This window comes from Stegostoma tigrinum, chromosome 20 (assembly GCF_030684315.1).
Source record: "Stegostoma tigrinum isolate sSteTig4 chromosome 20, sSteTig4.hap1, whole genome shotgun sequence".
NCBI lineage: Eukaryota > Metazoa > Chordata > Chondrichthyes > Orectolobiformes > Stegostomatidae > Stegostoma > Stegostoma tigrinum.
In genome coordinates, this window is record NC_081373.1 from 25,112,304 (window position 1) to 25,132,916 (window position 20,613).

The following is a 20,613-nucleotide window of genomic DNA, read 5'->3' on the forward strand; positions in this document are numbered from 1 at the left end:
CGATAACGCCAATTCCTTCTCTGCCCGCATACAGATAACGAATAAACGCTGAACTCTATTAAATGTCCTTTACACATTATCGCTACGTGAACATACAATTTTCAGAACTTATAAAGGTTCACCATTCATTTCGTCATAAATCCATGCCATGCAACTAACAGATTTGTTGCTCATAATGATCTGCTCTGCCAAGGCTATATGAGATGATACTGACCTCCTTTAGATCTTCGGGAATTAAATTGACCGGCATCAACCCCTGCGCTAAAACTGCAGTATGGTGTATTTCTTGCACAGTAAGCCCCCCCCCACCCAGCACTATCGCTAGAGCTCACTACTTCACAGTTTCCAGCCATATTACTAACATTAATAAAAAAAACTTATAAGCAAAGTTTGACATCTTGCAGATTTTGTTCTAAGCTGGAAATTTGCTCATGAAATACAAAGTCTCTATCAGATAATATTTAGAAGGTCTACATGTCTTCTCTGTACTGTGATTAAAACTTAAATGGTTTAAAATCAGAGGTTTGTTGTGGCTGAGCTTTACATTAAACAATGTATTTCCACTTGAGTTGCTGTTAATGCTGTTAGTGAGCAGCTTGAGAAGACGTACTATTTGCTGACCTTCATCACCCTCAAGCCACCCACAAGGGTATGCTGATTAGTGGCCCTACCTGGTTCTCAGAGGTATTCCCATCTTCCCCTAGGAGCTCATTTCGAAGGTTTACCTCATCACTGTAGGCGATCCGTGACCTTTTCTGGAAACGAAAGGAAAAAGAGCAAAATTTGTGTTAGAAAGTAGGCTTACGAATTATTCTAAGCATAGTCTTCCTACAGCAGGAGAGCCCCCTAATGGAAAACTTAGACAAAACTGATCCACTTTAGCAGCTGACCACTTACACGGAAATTGTTTCCACATGTAGATATATCAGAAATTAAAGAAATATAGCACCAATCCAGTATTGGGATTTAATCCAAAATGACTTGAAAGAGTAGGTTTCATGCTCTTGATTTCACCCCACAGAACTCGTTTGTTAGAAGAATTGGTTGGGAGCAGGCAGTTAAAAACATGGAGAACTCATGCTTAAAATCAATTCACACTGATTAGCTATTTTAAGAGAAAGCTAAGTTATTCTTCTTACAAGTTATTCAAATTTCCAGTATTTACTTTTCAAAAGTGGATTGCTGGTTAAAAAATGGATTTTTTTTTGCAAAATTAATCAAGCTATCACTTGTTAACAGTATGCATAAATATTTGTACATAGCATTATGAAACTTTGTTCAGCAAAGTTCATGCACATAACAAAGTACAGTTAAAAATAGAATGCAGTTGAGTAAACTGAAATTAGATCTTCATAAAAATTTGAAAATGAGTTGATAATTATCCTAACATTAAGCTACTCAGAATAAGAGTTAACAACGCACATTTTTTGAACAATCAACACAATGAGCTGATAGGCTTTAATTTCTTTTTAATCTCTTTTTTTTATCTGCGTAAGTCCAAAACAGGCAGATGCATTAAATAGAAAAGCATTTGTAGATCAAAAAGATTCCTGTTTTAAATGAGTTAATTTATTACAATAACACCCACTTTTTAACTGAAAAACTCAGATGCTATATGAAGTTACTAAAATTAAAGAAGTTTCCAAAAGAAATCATTTTAAGTTGCAGGAAAACAAGTAAATTGCATTAAACTGTCCAAATACAAAACTCACAATCTTATATGCAAAATTGTGTTAACTAGTAGTCACGACATCACAATTATCTCCTTTCTTAGAATTGGATACAACGCAAAAAATTGAATACTTCAATCAGCAAAATTAAGTTTTCATTTAAGGTTAAACACCTAATATTCCTAATGTTTCATCATCTTATCAACAGAATTGATTAGGATATGAAGCATAAACAGGCTACAAAGTGTAAAACAAATTAAAACATTACAAATCAGCATGAAAATTATTACAGATTTCCTCAAGCACAACCTGAAAAGTGAGAAGTTATTAAAATCTTCCTCATAACTGTATGAAACTGCATGATCCAAACCTTCTAATATATAAACTGTCTAGCAAACAAAATTCAACACGTAAAACAACTATTAATAGCAAAGTACATTTTAACACACTCCTTAATGTTATGTGAGAAGAATAGAAAAGGAAGTGTTGAGTGTGATTGGAATCAAAAGGGCAGCAGCATCTTGTGCTGAGCGTTCAGGCCTGGCAGGGGACAGCTTTTCAAGAGACATCATCTGAACTATTCAAAACACAGCTTCAGTTTTTCCCTCTAATTCAGCAGCTATTTTTCGCCCATTTCTATTACTTTCTCTGCAAACATTTTTAATCTTTAGAGATCCAGTTAAAGGCATTTTAGAAAGAGGGAGCAAGATTATATGGCAGCTACATATGGAGAAGATGTAGCCCAGAGACTGCAGTGCCAATCTGGCCAAATGGGCACTTGCAAGATGAAACAGAAAAAAAGATTGACACCCATCATTGCTAAATCAACAATTAAGTTATTTCTTAGACTCTACTCATTTAAGATTATAATGTTATAAACTACATGAAAACAGGTCGAAAAAAGCAGTTGATTAAAATGTCAAAAATATTGAGGTTAACATCAACAGTCGTACTGATTTCAGCTATTTGCGATCAATAGCATAAGTTGAAAACCTGAATAAATGCAGGCATAAATTCAGCTAATTTACACAGCATGCCCAATATTGAAAAGAATGTAGTTTATCGCAAGGTGTGAGATTCCTGCTTGTTGAAATAATCCTTTGAGTAGTCTTTAAACCTTCGGCAAATGCCACCCAACGAAGGGTGCAGAAATTTAGGAGAGGGCAATAAATCTTGCTGACATCAGCATGAATAAAAACAATTGAAATTTGGGAAGACAATTTAGATTTTAAACAAGCTCGCATTGTGAACTACAAAAAAACTGCAATCAGATTTATCAGTAATCGATAGAATGACAATAGTACAAATCAGTAATTCACTAAACTCTAGGAATGTGAAGAATATTATACCGAAACTAACTAACATAAATAGGAACTATCTTCCCTTTGATAGTTGTCAGTATTAGCTGAGTGACTGCATTCTTACCTCCAATTCAGATGGTTGTGGGCTCAAACCTTCCTCCACTAACTGCAATTTTTTGGGAAACGTTGATTGAACAATTAAACCAAGGCATCGCCTGGTCTTCAATGTGGACGTAGAAGATTGTATGAGCAATATTTATCCCTCCACTAAACAACACTAATTTCGCTAACATAGCTGGCCAGGCCATGTTAGACATTTCTATAATGAAAGGAATTTCTCACGAAGGGGTATGGAATTCTTAAAAAAAAACACTTCCATTGAACACAAATGCTTCACAACTCTATTATTTTTAATCTTTTTCACACAACAATTTTCTCTCCTCTTCTAAAGGCACAGTCCTTTAAAGTATTGTTAGACTACATTATCTCTTCCAAACGTGAGCAAATGCAAGGTCTTGCACTTTGGAAAAAAGAATACAGGCATAGACTATTTTCTAAATGGTGAGAAAATTCATAAAGCTGAAGTACAAAGGGATCTGGGAGCGTTGGTCCAGGATTCCCTAAAGGTTAACTTGCAGGTAGAGTCCATGATTAAGAAAGCGAATGTAATGTTGTCGTTTATCTCGAGAGGGTTGGAATATAAAAGCAGCGATGTGCTTCTGAGACTTTATGAAGCTCTAGTTAGGCCCCATTTAGAATACTGTGTCCAATTTTGGGCCCCACACCTCAAGGACATACTGGCACTGGAGTGTGTCCAGCGGCGATTCACACGGATAATCCCTGGAATGCTAGGTTTAACGTACAACGAACGGCTGAGGATCCTGGGATTGTATTCATTAGAGAAGGTTGAGGGGAGATCTAATAGAAACTTACAAGATAATGTGTGGCTTAGAAAGGGTGGACGCTGGGAAGTTGTTTCCGTTAGGCGGGGAGACTAGGACCCGTGGGCCCAGCCTTAGAATTACACGGGGTAAACTTAAAATGGAAATGAGGAGACATTTCTTCAGCCAGAGAGAGGTGGGCCTGTGGAATTCATTGCCACGGAACGCAGTGGAGGCTGGGATGTTAAATGTCTTCAAGGCGGAGATTGATAAATTCTTGATCTCACAAGGAACTAAGGGCTACAGGGGCAGTGCAGGGAAGTGGAGTTGAAATGCCCATCAGCCATGATTAAATGGCGGAGTGACCTCGATGGGCTGAATGGCCTTACTTCCACTCCTACATCTTATGATCTTATGCTCTTAAATAGCCAGTTTTCCAGTCTAAGACTACAAAGAAGGTATTCAAGCATGGATCACATACAGACAGGTCCTAGTTATATCTTCACTTGACAATAACATGCACACTTTTCAATTAAAGATCACTGGATTGCTGTTGGGTGCATGGTCTCTGGCTGGGTCTTCCTCCTGGTCTAAGGACACTGAATTCTAATTACAACTGCCACATCTCTTATCTGCTAATCAGCACAAAGCAGTGATCAAACCTGAGACATCCTTGCTTCAAGTAGCTCAGTATAGCTCTAAGTGATGATTTTTAACATAGAAGCTGCTCACTTCTTCACTCCAAATTAATTTTGGACATTATTTTAGTTAAACAGAAAACTAAAATTGATATATAGATTTATTATAATTTCTGTTACATACTGAGCAATAATAACTGTAGAGGTTACATGGTCAAAAAAGCCAAATCAACAAACAACATTACAAAGCAATACGTTAAACAAATGAGGCAACAATACATTTGTACAGCATCAACATGCTAGTCATTTAGCTGGTTCTGAAGAACAGTCAAATTGGTCTTGAAACATTAACTTTGCTTCTTTCTCGACAGTTGCTGCCAGGCCTCCCAAAATTGTGCTTTTTTGTGCCAGGCATTTTCCTGGAAACAGGAGAGACCTCTGATGCCATTTACCCACAAATGGACAGGACTTTGAGTGAGTGGGTACAAACAACATACTAACTTTTTAGCACCTTCAATAAACTGCTTCCTCATGAATTGGCACTTGAACTGGATAACAGGCAAGGAGGCATATTCTTTTCATTTCTATTTATTTTCACCTTGAGGGAGTCAAACTTTGACATGGAGGTCAAAGGGGTTGAGGTCAGCAGGACAGAACATCAAATACTCATCGCTTTAGTGTGCATGTAGAATTTAGAGGCTGAGTCCAAAATCATTAGAAATTACTTAACAATTTTCAAACTTTGCCAAATCAATTGTGCAAAACGTTCATACTAAAAGCCAATTGAGAGGAGATATTTTGTTTAACGTAAAAAGGCAGCTTTCATAGTGAAATAACTGCAGCCCCAAACCGACATATATCCAAGTAGACATTATTCAAAAATAAAGCAAGTTCTTGTTCGTACCATAAGCCCATTCATTATAGGAACAAAATTATGCTATTTAGCCCAATGGGTCTGCTCTGCTATTTCATCACGGCAGATGTTTCCCAACCTAATTCTCCAATCTTCCTCCCCATAATCTTTGATCCCTTTACTAACCAAGTATCTTAAAGACACTCAATGACTTTACCTCCGCAGTCTTCTGCAGCAATGAGTTTAAACAGATTCACCACCCTCTGGCTGGAGAAATTCCTTCTCAACTCAGTTCTGCAGGGTCATCCCTTCACTCTGAGACTGTACCGTTGCGTCCTAGTCTCTTCTACTCATTGGAACATCGTCTCCACATACACTTTATCCAGGCCTCTATGCTGTAAGTTTCAGTGAGATCCTCCTCATCCTTATAAACTCTGTTCAGTACAGACCCAGGATCCTCAATCACTCCTCATATGACAAGCCTTCATTCCCAGGATCATTTTTGTGAATATGTAGACCGTTGGCTGCTTTCAAGTAAACGTATAAAGATTTAACCAACTAGTTTTATCATCTCTCACATAAATGCCGTGTAAACATAAAGTATTACAAAGAATTACAAAGTCAGGTTACATAACAGGATACATAAAATGCTTCCGTTTAGAAAATGATTAGCATGTGATTTAGCTAGGGTGCAGGGGGTGAGATAGCTATGTGTGAAATATTTTCTGCACAAGGCAAGAGTTCATGGTATATAAAAACAGGTTGCTGGAGAAACTCAGCGGGTCTGGCAGCATCTGTGGACAGACAAAGATTTCGGGCTTCAGGTCCAGTATGACTCCTTTTCATTCCTGAACTCTTTTTATTTCAGATGTCCAACCTTTGTAATATTTTGCTTTTGTAAGAGTTATAGCCATGAATTATATATTTGCATGGCTACAGAATTAGCTAATGAGAAACAGACTTGGCACAAATCAGTCATTTCAGGATGGCAAACGGTAATAAGTAGAGCGCCACAGGGATCAGTGCTGGGGCTTCAACTACTTGCTGTCTGTATTAATAATTTGACCAAGAACAACTTTATTGCAGCCAAATTGGCTGATGATTGAAAACAGGTTAGAAACTAAGTTGTGACAAGGATATCAGAGGGAAATGTTGGTTTTTATTGCAAGCAGGAATGAGTTTAAAGGTAGGGAAATCTTCGCTGCAACTGTACAGAGTCTGGTGAAGCTATATCTAGGGTAAGGCACACAGTTTGGTCACTTTGCTTAAGAATGGACAAACATGTTCAGAGGAGGCTCACTCTGAGATGAGGTGTTTGACTTATGCGAAAAGGTTGAGGAGGTTGGGCTCAGAATTGTTGGTGTTTAGAAGAATGAAGGGTAATCCTAATGGAACATATAAAATTCCGAACAAGCTTGACAGGATAAATGCTGAGAAGAAGAAGAAAAGATGTTTCCCCCGTGACAGAAGCTAGAACAGTAGAGGACAGTTTAAAAATAAGGGACCACCTTTCTAAGATGGAGATGAGGAGGAATTTCTTTGCTGAGGATAGTTTATGTTTGGATTTCTTTTCCCCAGAAAATAGGGGAGATTGAAATCATTTAATATATTCAACATTTAATTAGAAAGCTTTTTGACTGATGAGTGTCCAAGGTTAGAGAGAGGCTGGCAGGCAAATGGAGTTAAGGCCATAATCAGATAACCATAATCATACCAAATGCGGGACAGGCGCACAAAGCCAAACAACCCATTCCTGCACCAATTTCAGAAAAGAACTGTGAAACTTGAGCCTTTATTTAAAGCGAAAGGTAAACCCTTTTCCTGGTGATTCCATATATTCTTCTGATATCCCCAGTGTTAACAAACTCCAAACATCTGACAGTGAAACAGATTAATTATTCTGCTTTGATCTTCTTCATTCCTTTTATTGAGGCATTGAAAATTGCCTCTTTTAATTAATAAGTAGGTAAAACTCATGTGTTTTGCAAGGTTAAACATTAGCCATCACCCCTAACCTTTACTGAATCAGTGCTTGCGCTTCATCCATAATATGCTTAGTTCCACAATTTCAGCTCAAATAAAACTTCAATATCTTTTTTCTCCAAGGATCCATTTCTTACTTAACATCAAACAACTCCCATTTCAACAACAAAAAAAACCCATTGTGTTCCTGTAAATGCAAAGTAATAAATAAACAATTTCTTCCCTCTCTCTTTATCCCATGCTGTTGAAATGGAGACTATTTTCTGCCTAATTGATTCTTCCTACGAACTTCAAAATTATGAAATCTTGTTATCTTATTCTATTTCCTGTCTTGAAAACTTTATCTCACCTAACCTAACTACTGTTAATTTATCATTTCATTGCTTAAATAAATTACATCTTGTCAGCCTCGCTACCAAACCTTTCTATTTCATGGTCGTTTCTCAACATAAAATGTTAAGCATAGGTTTTGAATATAAAGCAGAAAACATCTGAATTGCACAGGAAAAATAAGTTGTGACAAAATGAAACGAGTAGCCTCCACATTCTGCCAGTTTTTCTCTGCCCCAAAAAAATACTCAAGGCTTCAGGTGTGTTACCATGGGAAGGCAGAAGAACAGAGGTAGGCTCTGTTTTGGGGATAAGGCTTGCTGGATTTTGGTAGACATTAAAAGGAATATCTTTAACAGAGAATCAATCTTATCCATACTGTAGCTAGTTAGAATTGATACCGATCATTGAAATTGTGCTGCACGCTCCATAACTATCGAGAAGTACACAAGTTACCTTGAAATCGGGAAGATCAGCATGACCAATGAAAAATATATGAAAAAGGAACTATTTAAAATAATATGGCATGAGTTAGCATATTTGATGGATTGAATACAAGGAAAATAATGTTCAATAGTGTCCAAGGCCTTAATCTGTGGCATTGCCTAACTCAATTTATAGAAAAAGTCGTCCCAAAACCAGAACTGTGCTGTGTTCAAATAATATCACTAAAATAAAGTTGATGAAATTTGAACTTATCCACGCTGATCAATTTTTTTTTACTATTTTCAATTTCTAACCATCCATTTTTTAAAGATAATGCCAATAAGGCATGAAAATAATAATTTTGCTGTATGTTTAATAGCTGTCATTGCTATAGAGCTAAGGGGCTCTATTTTCAGCAATACAAATGAAGTTATCAACATAATTTGTCATGTATATTGAAAAATAGTGCAAAATAGCTGAATCCAACATGGACTGTTTGTAACTCATCCCAATATCTTTGAATTTCAGTAAAGTTGTATTCCAACTCCAAAATAGTTTGCATAACAAAGTGCAAAGTTGCACTGACTCTCTGAAAAATGATAGCTTGTATTGTTTCACATTATCTTTTATAATACAAGTGACAGAGTAGCTTCCAAGCTATATAAGAAATCGCCAGATGCTGTAACTTTGACTCAAGCAGCAACACGGTAGTCTATTTAGAGAAAGATAGTGATTTTAACTATCAACGATTTTTATAAAATTAAATATTATGAAATGATTATTACAGCAGCGCTACAGCACGTCATACCATTCAAACAAATATAAAAATCCACATCTAGTATAAAATGTCCACTGGGCTGAAATAAATGATTTGCAACCAGAATCTCAGTATAGAACTTAAAATGGGCCAAATAAAGTTAGTCTGCAGTATTATGAGTAACTAAAACCATTTGAATGGTAGCCATATCACAATCAATTATTTAATAATTCATTAAATCACAATGGGCAGCTTAAACACTACACTGTATACATAAGTATCATACTGGGTTTACTTCAAGTTTCCCTGGGCGCCTATCTTTTTTTAAAAAACGAAAATATTTATAAAGAAGGGACAATGCCAAATTAGGCAGTGTTCTATGATTTTGGTCTACTGATGAAACAGATCACTAGGTGAGTTAAGATATCAGTAAAATATTATTCCCCTCTCCCATATACACACATACATCATGGCAAGTATTCAACTGGCAGAGCAAGTAATGTCATAGGTTCACTATAGCGTAGCTTCAAGATTCATAACACCTTTTATTAATAGTTTATGAGTTCTATACTTAGAGTAGTCAGTCAAGCCAAGCATTTCACTGTTCTATGCCTTAGCTGTCAGTTGTTATTATCTACCAATGTGGCAATAATGTGGCACAGCACATGTTCTTCACTCAATAGAAAATCCCAAAGAAATGAAAAGTATGACAATTAAAGTCCAGCCCTCAAGGAAGTCCTGTTCTACTGCATGTTAAATTAATACAAAACGCAAGGCCAGACAAAAAGAATTGTAACTTGGTATTAAAATGAAAAAATGATCATATTGCAGCACATACACAAATACAATATAGTGCATTAATTTGTTCTCTGATGGTACAATGAAGTTAAACAACAGTGACGAATAAAATGAAAACCTATTTGCTTATAAGATCTAAGTGTGACATGCTAGGAAGAGCCCAGGATTATTGTAAATGTATTAATAAATAGACAATGATCTAATAAATTAAAACAAAAATAAATCCTCATTAAGAATTTAAAATTCTAGTCACAGAGAAGGATTGTTAACTGACTAGTCATTATGACCAATGCCCACCCATTTTCTTTTCAATAGCTTGCAGCAGATCTAGTTAATCAAACAATAACTTTACTTACATGACACCTTTAATGTCCCATGGCCCTTCATGGGAGCATTATAACTAAAATAAAATCACGCAAGGCGATATTAAGCAAGTGGCCAAAAGTTACATTGAAAAGGTGCATCTTAAGGACCGTCAGATGCAAAGTTTCAGAGCATGGGGCCTTGGCAGGAAAAAAAGAACACAGCCATCAACAGTACAGCAATAATGGAGCAATAATTAAATATATACATCAGATTCTTATTTTACTACATGCAACTAAATCAGAGAAAAAGGTTAATAATAGTGATGATTTTGACTGTTTAACTTGTTATTGGTATCCAAAACAAAATTTCAGTCATGAAAACTACTTAAAGCAGCAAAATGGCTGAGGATATTCTCAATCTGCCCAGATTCAATGAGAAAGTTCTTTTTTTACTGTTAATTTCCACTTTTCTGCAAGTTACTACCAAGATTCATTTATTATTATCACTGTTAAGACAACAAGAATGTGGAATAAGAACAACTGTATATAGATGACACATGCTATGTAGGACAATATAACAAAATCAAACAGTGACACAGTAGTGAGAACTGATGAATTTGTACAGTTCAGAAAGCCAGTGTAGTAAATGCCAAATAAAGAAATGTAACATTATTGTCAGGTAATTTTGAAATTAATGTATTAACACACTTCTTCCAGCTGCTGCCCATCCCTGAATATTTACATTCTCTATTTCAGGAACCATCTTAAATAGTTTGTTTTGCCATCTCAAAAATGAATTTCTCTAACTATATAAAGTTATATCTATATCATATTCAAATTCCTTCATAGGACACATGAACCATTAAAAACTGTTACAAAAACATTACCTACACATATTTAATGTGAGAATGCCATCATTTACCTCTATTGATTATCTGTAGTATTGTAGCACTTTGTTGATTGTGTAGTAATTGAGTATTAAATTGCGTTCAAGTGGTGGGTGCTAACCAGGGAATCACTTAGGTGCTTAGACATAGCAGCAGGCTGAAAGTGTGGGTGTTGAGTAAGGAGGTGCATGTTTGTGATGCATACCTTTGTAAATAAAAGCTCAGAGTATACAAGCATTAGATTTTAGATTGATCCTACATTACTGTGCTTCCTAGGACACGTTATTGGGAATCACAATGTTCAATGACAAAAATGACCTGCGACTATTACTTATCATGTCTCCAAGTGGCTAACATAATTGCAATATTAATTTGATCACTGGCCTGCAACAAAAGCTTTTGCCCTTAAATATTAACATTTTCTTCAATTTCTTATTTTTCAGCATTAGAAACTTCAAACGGCAAAATAAAGATGCTAATTACTTCACACAGTGATGAAAATTAATCACTGAATCAGTTTTTAATGCCATTGTTGGAGTTTTATTTGACTTCAAAGCCTCAATCTCTCTATCAAACCTAACAGTTTAGTCAAGATTGGAACTCAGTTAGTTGAGTTAGAATTGCAGTGTATGTATGTGCAGTCTACCCAATTTCCTAGAATGCAGTAAACCAGGCTGACAGTTAAACTGATAATGAAGAGTGTAGAAAAGCATGCCACGGCAAAACCAGACATATCTAAATCTCTGCAATCGTGATTTATGTCAATCATTGTAGTGTCTTGTAGTTGGTGCATGTTATGAGGGGCATGGATAGGGAGAACAGCCAAGGTCTTTATCCCCGGGTAGAAGAGTCCAAAACTAGATGCTGTAGATTTAAGGTGAGAGGGGAAAGATGTTAAAGGGACATGAGGAAGAACTTTTTCACACAGTGTGTGCATGTATGGAATCAGCTGCCAGAAGTAGTGCTGGAGGCTGGTACAATTACAACATTTAAAAGTATCTGGGTGGGTAAATGAATAAGAAGTGTTTGGAGGGATATGGATCAAATGCTGGTAAATGGGACTAGATTAATTTCGGATATCTGGTCAGCATGGATGAGTTGGAACTAAGAGTCTGTTTCCATGTTGTATATCTCCATGAGTGTCCCTTTAACAGGTGAGCCAGGAGACACTGGGTGATGGTCAGCCAATGCTCATCGACTTGTTTGAGCGTTTGCAAAGTGCAGTTTCAGAGTGCTCAGTTGCAGCAAATGACAAGCTCAAATGTTTAGTTCAGAGCAGAAATGAGAAGTATGACTGGAGGCTTTCTGTTCACTTCAAAATTAAACATTTAAAACGATTTGTTCATGCAATGTGAATGTGTCAGATCAGAATTCATTGCCCTAAACAAGGTAGTGGTAATCTGATACCTTCTTGAACCACTACAACTTATCTGGAGTGGTATACTCTTAGTGCTGTTTACAAGGGAGTTCCAGGTTTTTGACCCAGTGATAATCAACGAACTGCAATATAGCTCCAAGACAGATGGTGAGTGGCTTGAAGTGAATGTGCAGGTGCTGGTATTACCGGATGCCTGCTGCCCTTATCCTGTAAAGTGAAGAACAGGAGACTCAGGAAAAAGGATTGGTCAAAGAGGAAGAGGTAGCAACAGAAGTAAACTGGAATCACGAAAGGTTTAGAAAAAGAGTAAAGGAAACAGTAAATGGAGAATTTATGCATCACAGTATAGAAATGAAGTGTACGGAAACACCATTGATATGCAAAAGAGAATAGGGATGGAATTGCTGAGAGTCACCAGTCACAGAATTATTGCAATTCCCTCTGAGTAGTACAGCTAGCAGATCTCAAATGTTCTTTTCCATAGCATAGTGAACCTTATCACCCATCTGTCGCAAAGGGAAAAAAATAGTCGAAGAAAGAATGAAGCAAGAAGCAAACAGGAGTTAGAAGATGAGGCAAACAGACGTAGAAAAAAATAATCAAAGCGAAGACAGGGTTAGATAACAAAATAATATTCTCCAATTTATCATTTACAGCACCACAGGAGGTCCACTTCCTTGTAGTGCCATGCAACATTTTCTAGTCATGCATTGTTGATTTAGTTAAGTAGGAGAAAGTTGAAATTGAAGAGCTAGGGAAGGCCTGAATTAAATTTTGAAAAAAGAAAAGTGGCAGGAAAACTACCAAAGAGAAACTATTAGGAACGTAGGAAGGTGACATTCCCAATGAAAAGGAGAATTGTTAACTAAACGAAAAAAAAACCAACAAAGTCCTTCAGCAAGGGAGGTATTTATGAAAACACAAGTAGTATTTTACAATAAGAATTAAATTTAATGTAGAACTCAGAGTTCATTACTTGAAACTTTAATAAGGGAAATTCAAAGGCCCCAGTCGTCGAGGCTTAGGCTGGATACTTTTCCCAGGAACAGTTCAACAAAGTTGTCAACCATATCAATGTAATGTGAATCAATGCTCAAAACACACAGGGTCAGCAAGTGAATCAACCATCAGTTTCCAAAATATCCAAGGAAATTCACTGAAAGGACCAATCCTTTAAACAGAATAGAAGGTGTGAAGCTCCTCCAATCACAAGCTTAAAATTCTCCTGTTTGATGGAATAGGCTCATCATGGGGAAGAACAGGTAGGTTGAAAGTAGTTTGAGGGAGAGAAGTGGGACAGCAAAGAAGCTGGGAGGAGACCAGGGGATTAAGGGAAAGACAAGACGACTGTGCAAGGAGATGGGAATTATGTGAAGTGACTGAAGGAGATGGGAAGACTGCAAGGGAGCTGGTGGGACGGACAGGAAGTGATGAAGGGTCTAGGCCCGAAACGTCAGCTTTTGTGCTCCTGAGATGCTGCTTGGCCTGCTGTGTTCATCCAGCCTCACACTTTATTATCTTGGATTCTCCAGCATCTGCAGTTCCCATTATCTCTAAGACAGGAAGGCTGCAGGTTATAAGGGGGAGACAGGGAAACTTCAGATTTCAGTAGGGAGAGCAGAAAAAGGGATGCAGCAGGTTTCAAAGGAGTACCAGGAAGAGAAGGGGGGGACTACAATTTCAGGCCTACCAACAAAGAAACTTACAGTTAAATAAAGAGCAAGACAATCCTGAAGTCCTGAGAGTTAATGAAATACTTGCAAATGAATGAGGTTTTTCTAGCTCAAGACTGCATATGCTCAAAAGTTGCTCAATTCAGAAAGATTGTAGTGAATGCTATTGTTATGGACACAGCTGAATTTTAAATAGAATTTGGTGACACAGATCTCAGCTGCAGTAAAATGGATAGTAACTTCCTGAATAAAAGGTTCCAACTTTGTGAATATGTGATGGAAACACATTAGTTCTGACCTCACCACCCTGTGGAAGGTGCAATTGGTGGCTTCTTATGTTAGTTGTTTTGGAAACGTACAAGGTTCTGCATGGTAGGCTGGTTAGTGAAGTTAGATCACAGGGGATCTGGGAAGAGCGAGCTAACTGGGCAGACAGTAAGAAGCAGAAAGCGGTGGTACAGAGTTGTGTTTTGGACTGGATGCCTGTGAAGAGCAGTGTTCTGCAGGGATCAGTGCTGTGTCCGCTGTTGTTTGTCATATAAAGAATGACTGATTTGGACGAGGGCATGGGCAACAATGTTTAGTAAGTTTATGGATGATAGCAAAATTGGTGGCATTGTGGACAGTGAAGGAAATTGTCTAATGGAATTTTAATCAGCTGGGCCAATGAGGAGTAGATTAAGTTTAAATTAGAAAAATGCAATACTTTCATTTTGGTAACACAAACCAGGACAGGACTAACACTGTTGCTGGTAGGGCCATGGGAAGTATTGTTGAACCCTTTGGGCTCGTGCAGGGTGATATTTTGTGCCCTCATATCTATATGTATAGTTTGCATAGTTCTCATACTGCTGCATTTTCCAGAGAGACCTAGATACATAGATTCTTGAAAGTGTTGTCACAAGTAGAGAGGGTTGGGAAGACGGCTTATAGCATGCTTGCCTTCATTGGTCACAGCACTGAGCATAGGAGTTGGGACGTCATGTTGTGGACACTTGGTGAGGCAACTTTTAGTGTATTGTGTACAGTTCTGGTCACCCTGCCATAGAAAGTATATTAATAAATTGGAAAGGTTGCAGAAAAGATTACAACGATGTTACCATAACTGGAGGTTTGAGCTGTAAGAAGAGGCTGGACAGGCTGGGAATTTTTTTCCCCCCTGCAGCATTGAAGGTTGAGAAGTGAACTTTTAGAGGTTTATAAAATCATTAGAGGCATTGTTAAGGTGAATAGCAAAGGTTCCTTTTCCCCTGGGTAGGGTGCAGGTTTAGGGTAAGAAGGAAAAGATTTGAAAGGGGCCTTTTTAACACAGAGGGTGGTGCGTATATGGAAGGAACTGCCAGAGGAAGTGGCAGATGCAGGTACAGTGACAACATTTAAAAGACATTTTGACAGGTACATGAAAAGGAAAGACTTAGAGGAATTTGGGTCAAGCATTAGCAATTCTGACCACTTTAGTTTAGAAAACCTGGTCAGCATGGATGAGTTGGACCAAAGGATCTGTTCTCATTCTTAATGAATCTATGACTCTGGACCAATGCTAACTTGTGGCAATTTCAGCACAGTGACTTACCCTTTCCCTGTGTGTTGCAACTTTAAGTTTAATGGAATTGATAATTATTGAAGATATTGATGAATTCTTCTTCTGAAGTATATCAACACAAATACAGATGGTCACATTTCAACGTGACTGCATCAGTGTATAAAGCATTTCAGGAGAAGAAATAAGTTGCCCCTGAAAACCAAATTCAACTTCCAAAAATGAAATTGTAGCCTTCAAGAGCTACTCTCAGGTTGGAAAGAATGTGCAGGATGATATTTTGTGCCCTTATATCTATATGAGAAGTTTGCAGGAGTTCTCACTCTGCTGCATTTTGCAGAGTAGGTACCTCACAGATTTTCAAAACATAAGCTTCATTCTTCATTCTGAGAGATAATTTCATCAATTTCTTTTTGAAGTAATCTTCATATTTAAGTAAAAATTAAGTTTTTCATAATTTAAGAGGCCACGGGAGAGAAAGAAAGACAGGTACAAACCACAGAATTAAGCATTTAATTGTGAAATATGCCTTTTTCCCCCAGCTTTAATTATGATGGAAAGCTTACTTCTAAGGGTTTATCTGCTTCAAAGACAAATTGAAATTCAAACCTTTCATTTTTTGCAGAACAGGTTAATTATATCTCCTGTGTTTTACATTATGCATTACAGAAGCTAATTGCATCACCTATATCATCTTTCCTGAAAATATTAAACCTGCATTCATTTCCTGTATGTACCATGTTATTTCCTGTTGTCACATTTTGTCATCCTTTGTGTCAACTTTTCCCCATGTTAAAATTTTCTATTTCTGCTGTTATAATGAGCTTTGTCAGTTGTCATTATACAATATAATCACTTTGTTATTTAGTGCCAAATCTGAGAACATCCTTTAGCAGCAAGTTAATCCCTTTCAACATATTTTGTTTTAAAGTTTTGTTAAATTCTTTAGTTTACGTACAGTCATAACCTTTAGTCTGAAATCTCCCGGTTCAATATAAAAGATTCCCCACATACATTCCCTCAAGCACTCCATTTGAGTATCAGTAATTTGTTCTTTCCCTACCTACTGAACATGCAGTTGCCTATTAAATAGAGTTCTAAAAACTCATCAACAGAAAAAGTATTGTGTAAAACAAGTGTCATTAATCAAATTGTTATTAAGCCAAAGCCATATAATGGCCAGGGGCTCATATCAATATGTAATCATGCCATGTTTGGCACCACTAATTAAGAGTAAGCAACAAAGGTAGCAGATTAAGTACAACTGGTTATAAGACTAGAAAAGGAGTTTTTTAAAAAAAGGTACAAAACTTGTAAATGTGAATGTTAAGATGAACGCTGGGTGTATTCAGGGAATGAAGACAAAAAGTTAGTATAGTGGTACATTCAACTGGAAGACAAAGATCATGCTGGCTTTAAAATATAAGGAGACTGGAGTACAAGAATAAGGACAAAATTGCTGGAAAATCAGCAGGTCCGGCAGCATCTGTGAAGAGAAATCAGAATGAACATTTTGGGTCTGATGACGCTTCCTCAGAAATGATGGTAGCTAGGAAATGTTGCTTTTTATGCAGAAGATTAGTGGTGGTGGGGGTGGGGGGTGCTGGTTAAGAGGATAGGTGGGATTAGAGCCCAAAGAGAATGAAGAGCAGTTGAGTAGACAAAGGAGTGGATAATGATCTGTCTAGGAGGGTCAACAGCTGTTCTTAGAGGCTGTTAGTGACTAACAATAGATAGCGTGCAATGGGCAGACTATGTGCTAACAAAGCCTGGTATGTAGGGTAGGGAGCAAGGGCATGGGAGAGTTCAGGCCCTAAAATAATTGAACTTGATAGAGTCTGGAGGTCTGTGGGGTCACCAAGCAGGAATTGAGGTGTTGATCTTCCAGCTTATACTGAACTTCACTGGAGCACTGCAGCAAGCCTGAGACAAAGATGTTGGCCAGGGAACAGGGTGATGTGTTAAAGTGGCAGACAACTGGAAGATCGGTGTCTATTGTGAAGGCAGAACATAAATGTTCTGCAAAGCAGTCATCCAGTCTGCACTCTTGTTTCCCCAATGTACAGGAGACTACATTGTGAGCAGCAAATGCAGAAGACTAAATTGTGTGAAGCGCAGATAAAGTGTTGCTTCACCTGGAAAGTACATTTGGGCCCTTCACTAAAGACAAGGGAGGAGGTAAACAGGAAGGTGTTACACCTTCAGCGGCTGCAGGGGAAGATGCCATGCGGATGTGGGGTGGATGTTGGGAGTGAAGGAAGAGTGGACCAGGGGTATCCCGAAGGGAACTGTCCCTGCAGAAGATGGACAAGGGAGGGGAGGAGAATATGCGTCTGATGGTGGCATCTTGACGGAGATGATCTTCATGATGTGAATGCTGGTGGGATGGTAGTGAGAGGGAAGAGAGGGGGTGAGGGTGGAAGTGTGGGAGTTGAGGGCCCTGTGACAATGGTGCTGGGGAAAGCTATGGAGATGTTTCCACGAGTACAGAAATCTTGAAGTAGAGAATATGGTTACAGAAAATGTAACTCATTTATTCAAAAAAGGAATGAAAGGAAATAAAAGTAATACAGGCCAAATAGTTTAACATCTGTCATAGAAAAGATTAGAAGTAATTTTCAAAAACATTATGGCATGTGACTTACAAAAGTTCAAGGTAATCATGCAAAGTCAACATGGTTTTTAGAAAGGCAAATAATACAAAGCCAACTTATTTGAGTTCTTCCAGAAAAGTATCGTGTGATGTGGGTAAATGGGAACTAGTAGATGTACTGTGTTTGGCTTTCCAGAAGGTATCTGTTAAGGCCACATTGAAAGTTGTTATAAAGAACGGGTATGGAGAAATGATTGCTTAGTTTGCAGGAAACAGAAAGCAGGCATAAATGGGTAATTTTCTGTCTGGTAAAGTGTAACTAGTGCAGTGCCCCAAAGATTAATGTTAGAAACTCAACTTTTGTTTAAAATTTATATAAATGATTGAACAAAGGATGGAAGATATGGTAGCCAAATTTGATGACAACACAAAGATAGGTAGGGAAGTAAGCTATGAAATATGCAGGAGTATGCTACAAAATGTAATAGATAGATTAAGTGAATGGACAAAGATCTGGCAAATGGAGTATAATGCGGGAAACTACAGTAAGAACCAAAAAAACTATCAAAATGGTGAGAGATTGAAGAGCTCTGAGATGCAGAGGGATCTAGTGTGCTTGTACATGTATCACAGAAGGTTAGCAAACAAAAAATAGAGAAAATATAACTGGATATTAATGTTTACTGCAAGGTAAATTGAAAATCAGGGTAGACAGGCTATGCATTGATGAGACCATCTCTGGTTTTGGTCCCCCTACTAGGGAAAAGGTGTAAATATATTGGAAGCAGTTCAGAAAAGGTTCACCAGACCAGTACCTGGAACAAGTGGGTTGTCTTAGGAGGACATGTTGGACAGGTAACCCGGCATCAATTGAAGTTTATGAATATGAAGTTTAGAAAGTCAGAAAGAACTTGATTGAAACATCGTGAGGAGTTTTGACAAGGTGGATGTGGAAAGAATGTTTTCATTAGTGGAAGAAACTAGAACTAAAAATCACTGTTTCAAAATAGTCACACACTAAAGACAGACAATGAGAATTCTATTTTCCTCAGAAAGTAATGAATCTTTGCAACTCTCTTCCTCAAAAGCTAGTGGAAGCAGAGTCTTTGAATATTTTTGAAGGAGAAGTAGATAGATTCTTTATGGTGGGGGGGAGCTTTAAAGGATATCGGCAGTCAATGCGAAATAGAACAATCAAATCAACTATGACCTCATTGGGAGATGGGGCAGGCTCAAGTAGCCAAGTGACCTAATTAGCTGCTAACTGACATGTTTGTTGGTACTAAGGGAATATAGGTGATATGGGAACAAGTGTTGAAGGCAGATCAACTGTGATCTGTGGTTGGTTTGCTTGCCAAGCTGGTTGGTTAGTTCGCAGACGTTTCATTACCCTGCTGGGTAACTTGTTGAGTTGTGAAGGGATTCATAGGGCTGGATGCCTACTCTTGCTGATACGTTCTCCATAAAACAAAGGATGCTCACATGTAATTTATTATATTTGTTCAAAATAAATAAAATTTTGGATAGAATAAATTAACTGTCTCCAGTACTTGAAAAGTCAATAACTTGAAAAGTCAGAGGGCACAGGTTTAAGGTGATTGGAAGAAAAAAACCTAGAAACAAAGCAATGTTTTTTTTCCAGTGGAATGTGGTTAGGATTTGACAGGTGATGGAAATAGATGCCAAGATGGCTTTCAAAACCAAACTTGGATAAATACCTGAAGTAGAAACATTAATTCATTGACACTACACACGCAACAAGAATTTTGCATAAAGCTATTGCATCATTTTATTTTTGATGAAACTACAGTCCACATAGAATTCAATTTTAATGCCTAATTTTGGAAAATATTTGCATTTGCTTGTCGCCACTGCATAGGTTCAGCCACAATCTGTCTGGGGTTTGATAAAGACAGCACGGTGTGGAGCTGGAGGAACACGGGAGGCCTGGCAGCATCAGAGGAGGAGCAGGAAAATTGATGTTTCGGTTTGGGACCCTGTTATGTTTTTCCTGAAGAAGGGTCCTGACCTAAAACATCAACTTTCCTGCTCCTCTGATGCTTGCCTGGCCTGCTGCATTCCTCCAGCTCCATACTGTGTTGTCTCTGACTCCAGCATCCGCAGTTCTTGCTATCTCTAGGGTTTTATAAACTCTAAGAGAAAAGAAGAATAAATTTTTAAATGCAGCACTATAACATCTTCTCTATGCACTGCACTTTGAGAGAGGGTCAAGGAAAAATACTGTGTCAAGGAAAAATACAGTAAGAGTCAATATTCAATTATGTTCAACTAATTATATTTGAATAGCTCAAATATTTAAAAGTACATATTCAAAAATGCTTTGCTAACAATATGAAAATAAGAATCTGACAATATACTTACACCCAAAACCTCCTCTAATTCAAACGAGTAATGCTGGATTCCAAATTTCAGAATACATTCTTGGCATGACTGTTCAGAATATGATTGCCGGATGGAGTTCTATCAAATTTTATTTTTCTCCTGAACAATGACTCTGAATACACCTCATGTTTCAAAATTACAGGTTTGATATATTCACTCCAAGTATTTCAGCCACTACACTAACCTTAAGTTTAATT

General features: G+C 37.5%; 1 protein-coding gene across 4 annotated transcripts in view; it reads right to left on the reverse strand.

Moving 5' to 3' along the window:
- Window positions 1-20,613, reverse strand: part of vti1a (vesicle transport through interaction with t-SNAREs 1A) — a 349,246-nt gene that overhangs the window by 248,227 nt on the left and 80,406 nt on the right. For all 4 annotated transcript variants that reach the window (XM_048550676.2, XM_048550677.2, XM_048550679.2 and 1 more), the window contains exon 4: window positions 672-755. In XM_048550676.2, the coding sequence (XP_048406633.1) occupies window positions 672-755 (84 nt within the window). The remainder of the gene's footprint in view (window positions 1-671; window positions 756-20,613) is intronic.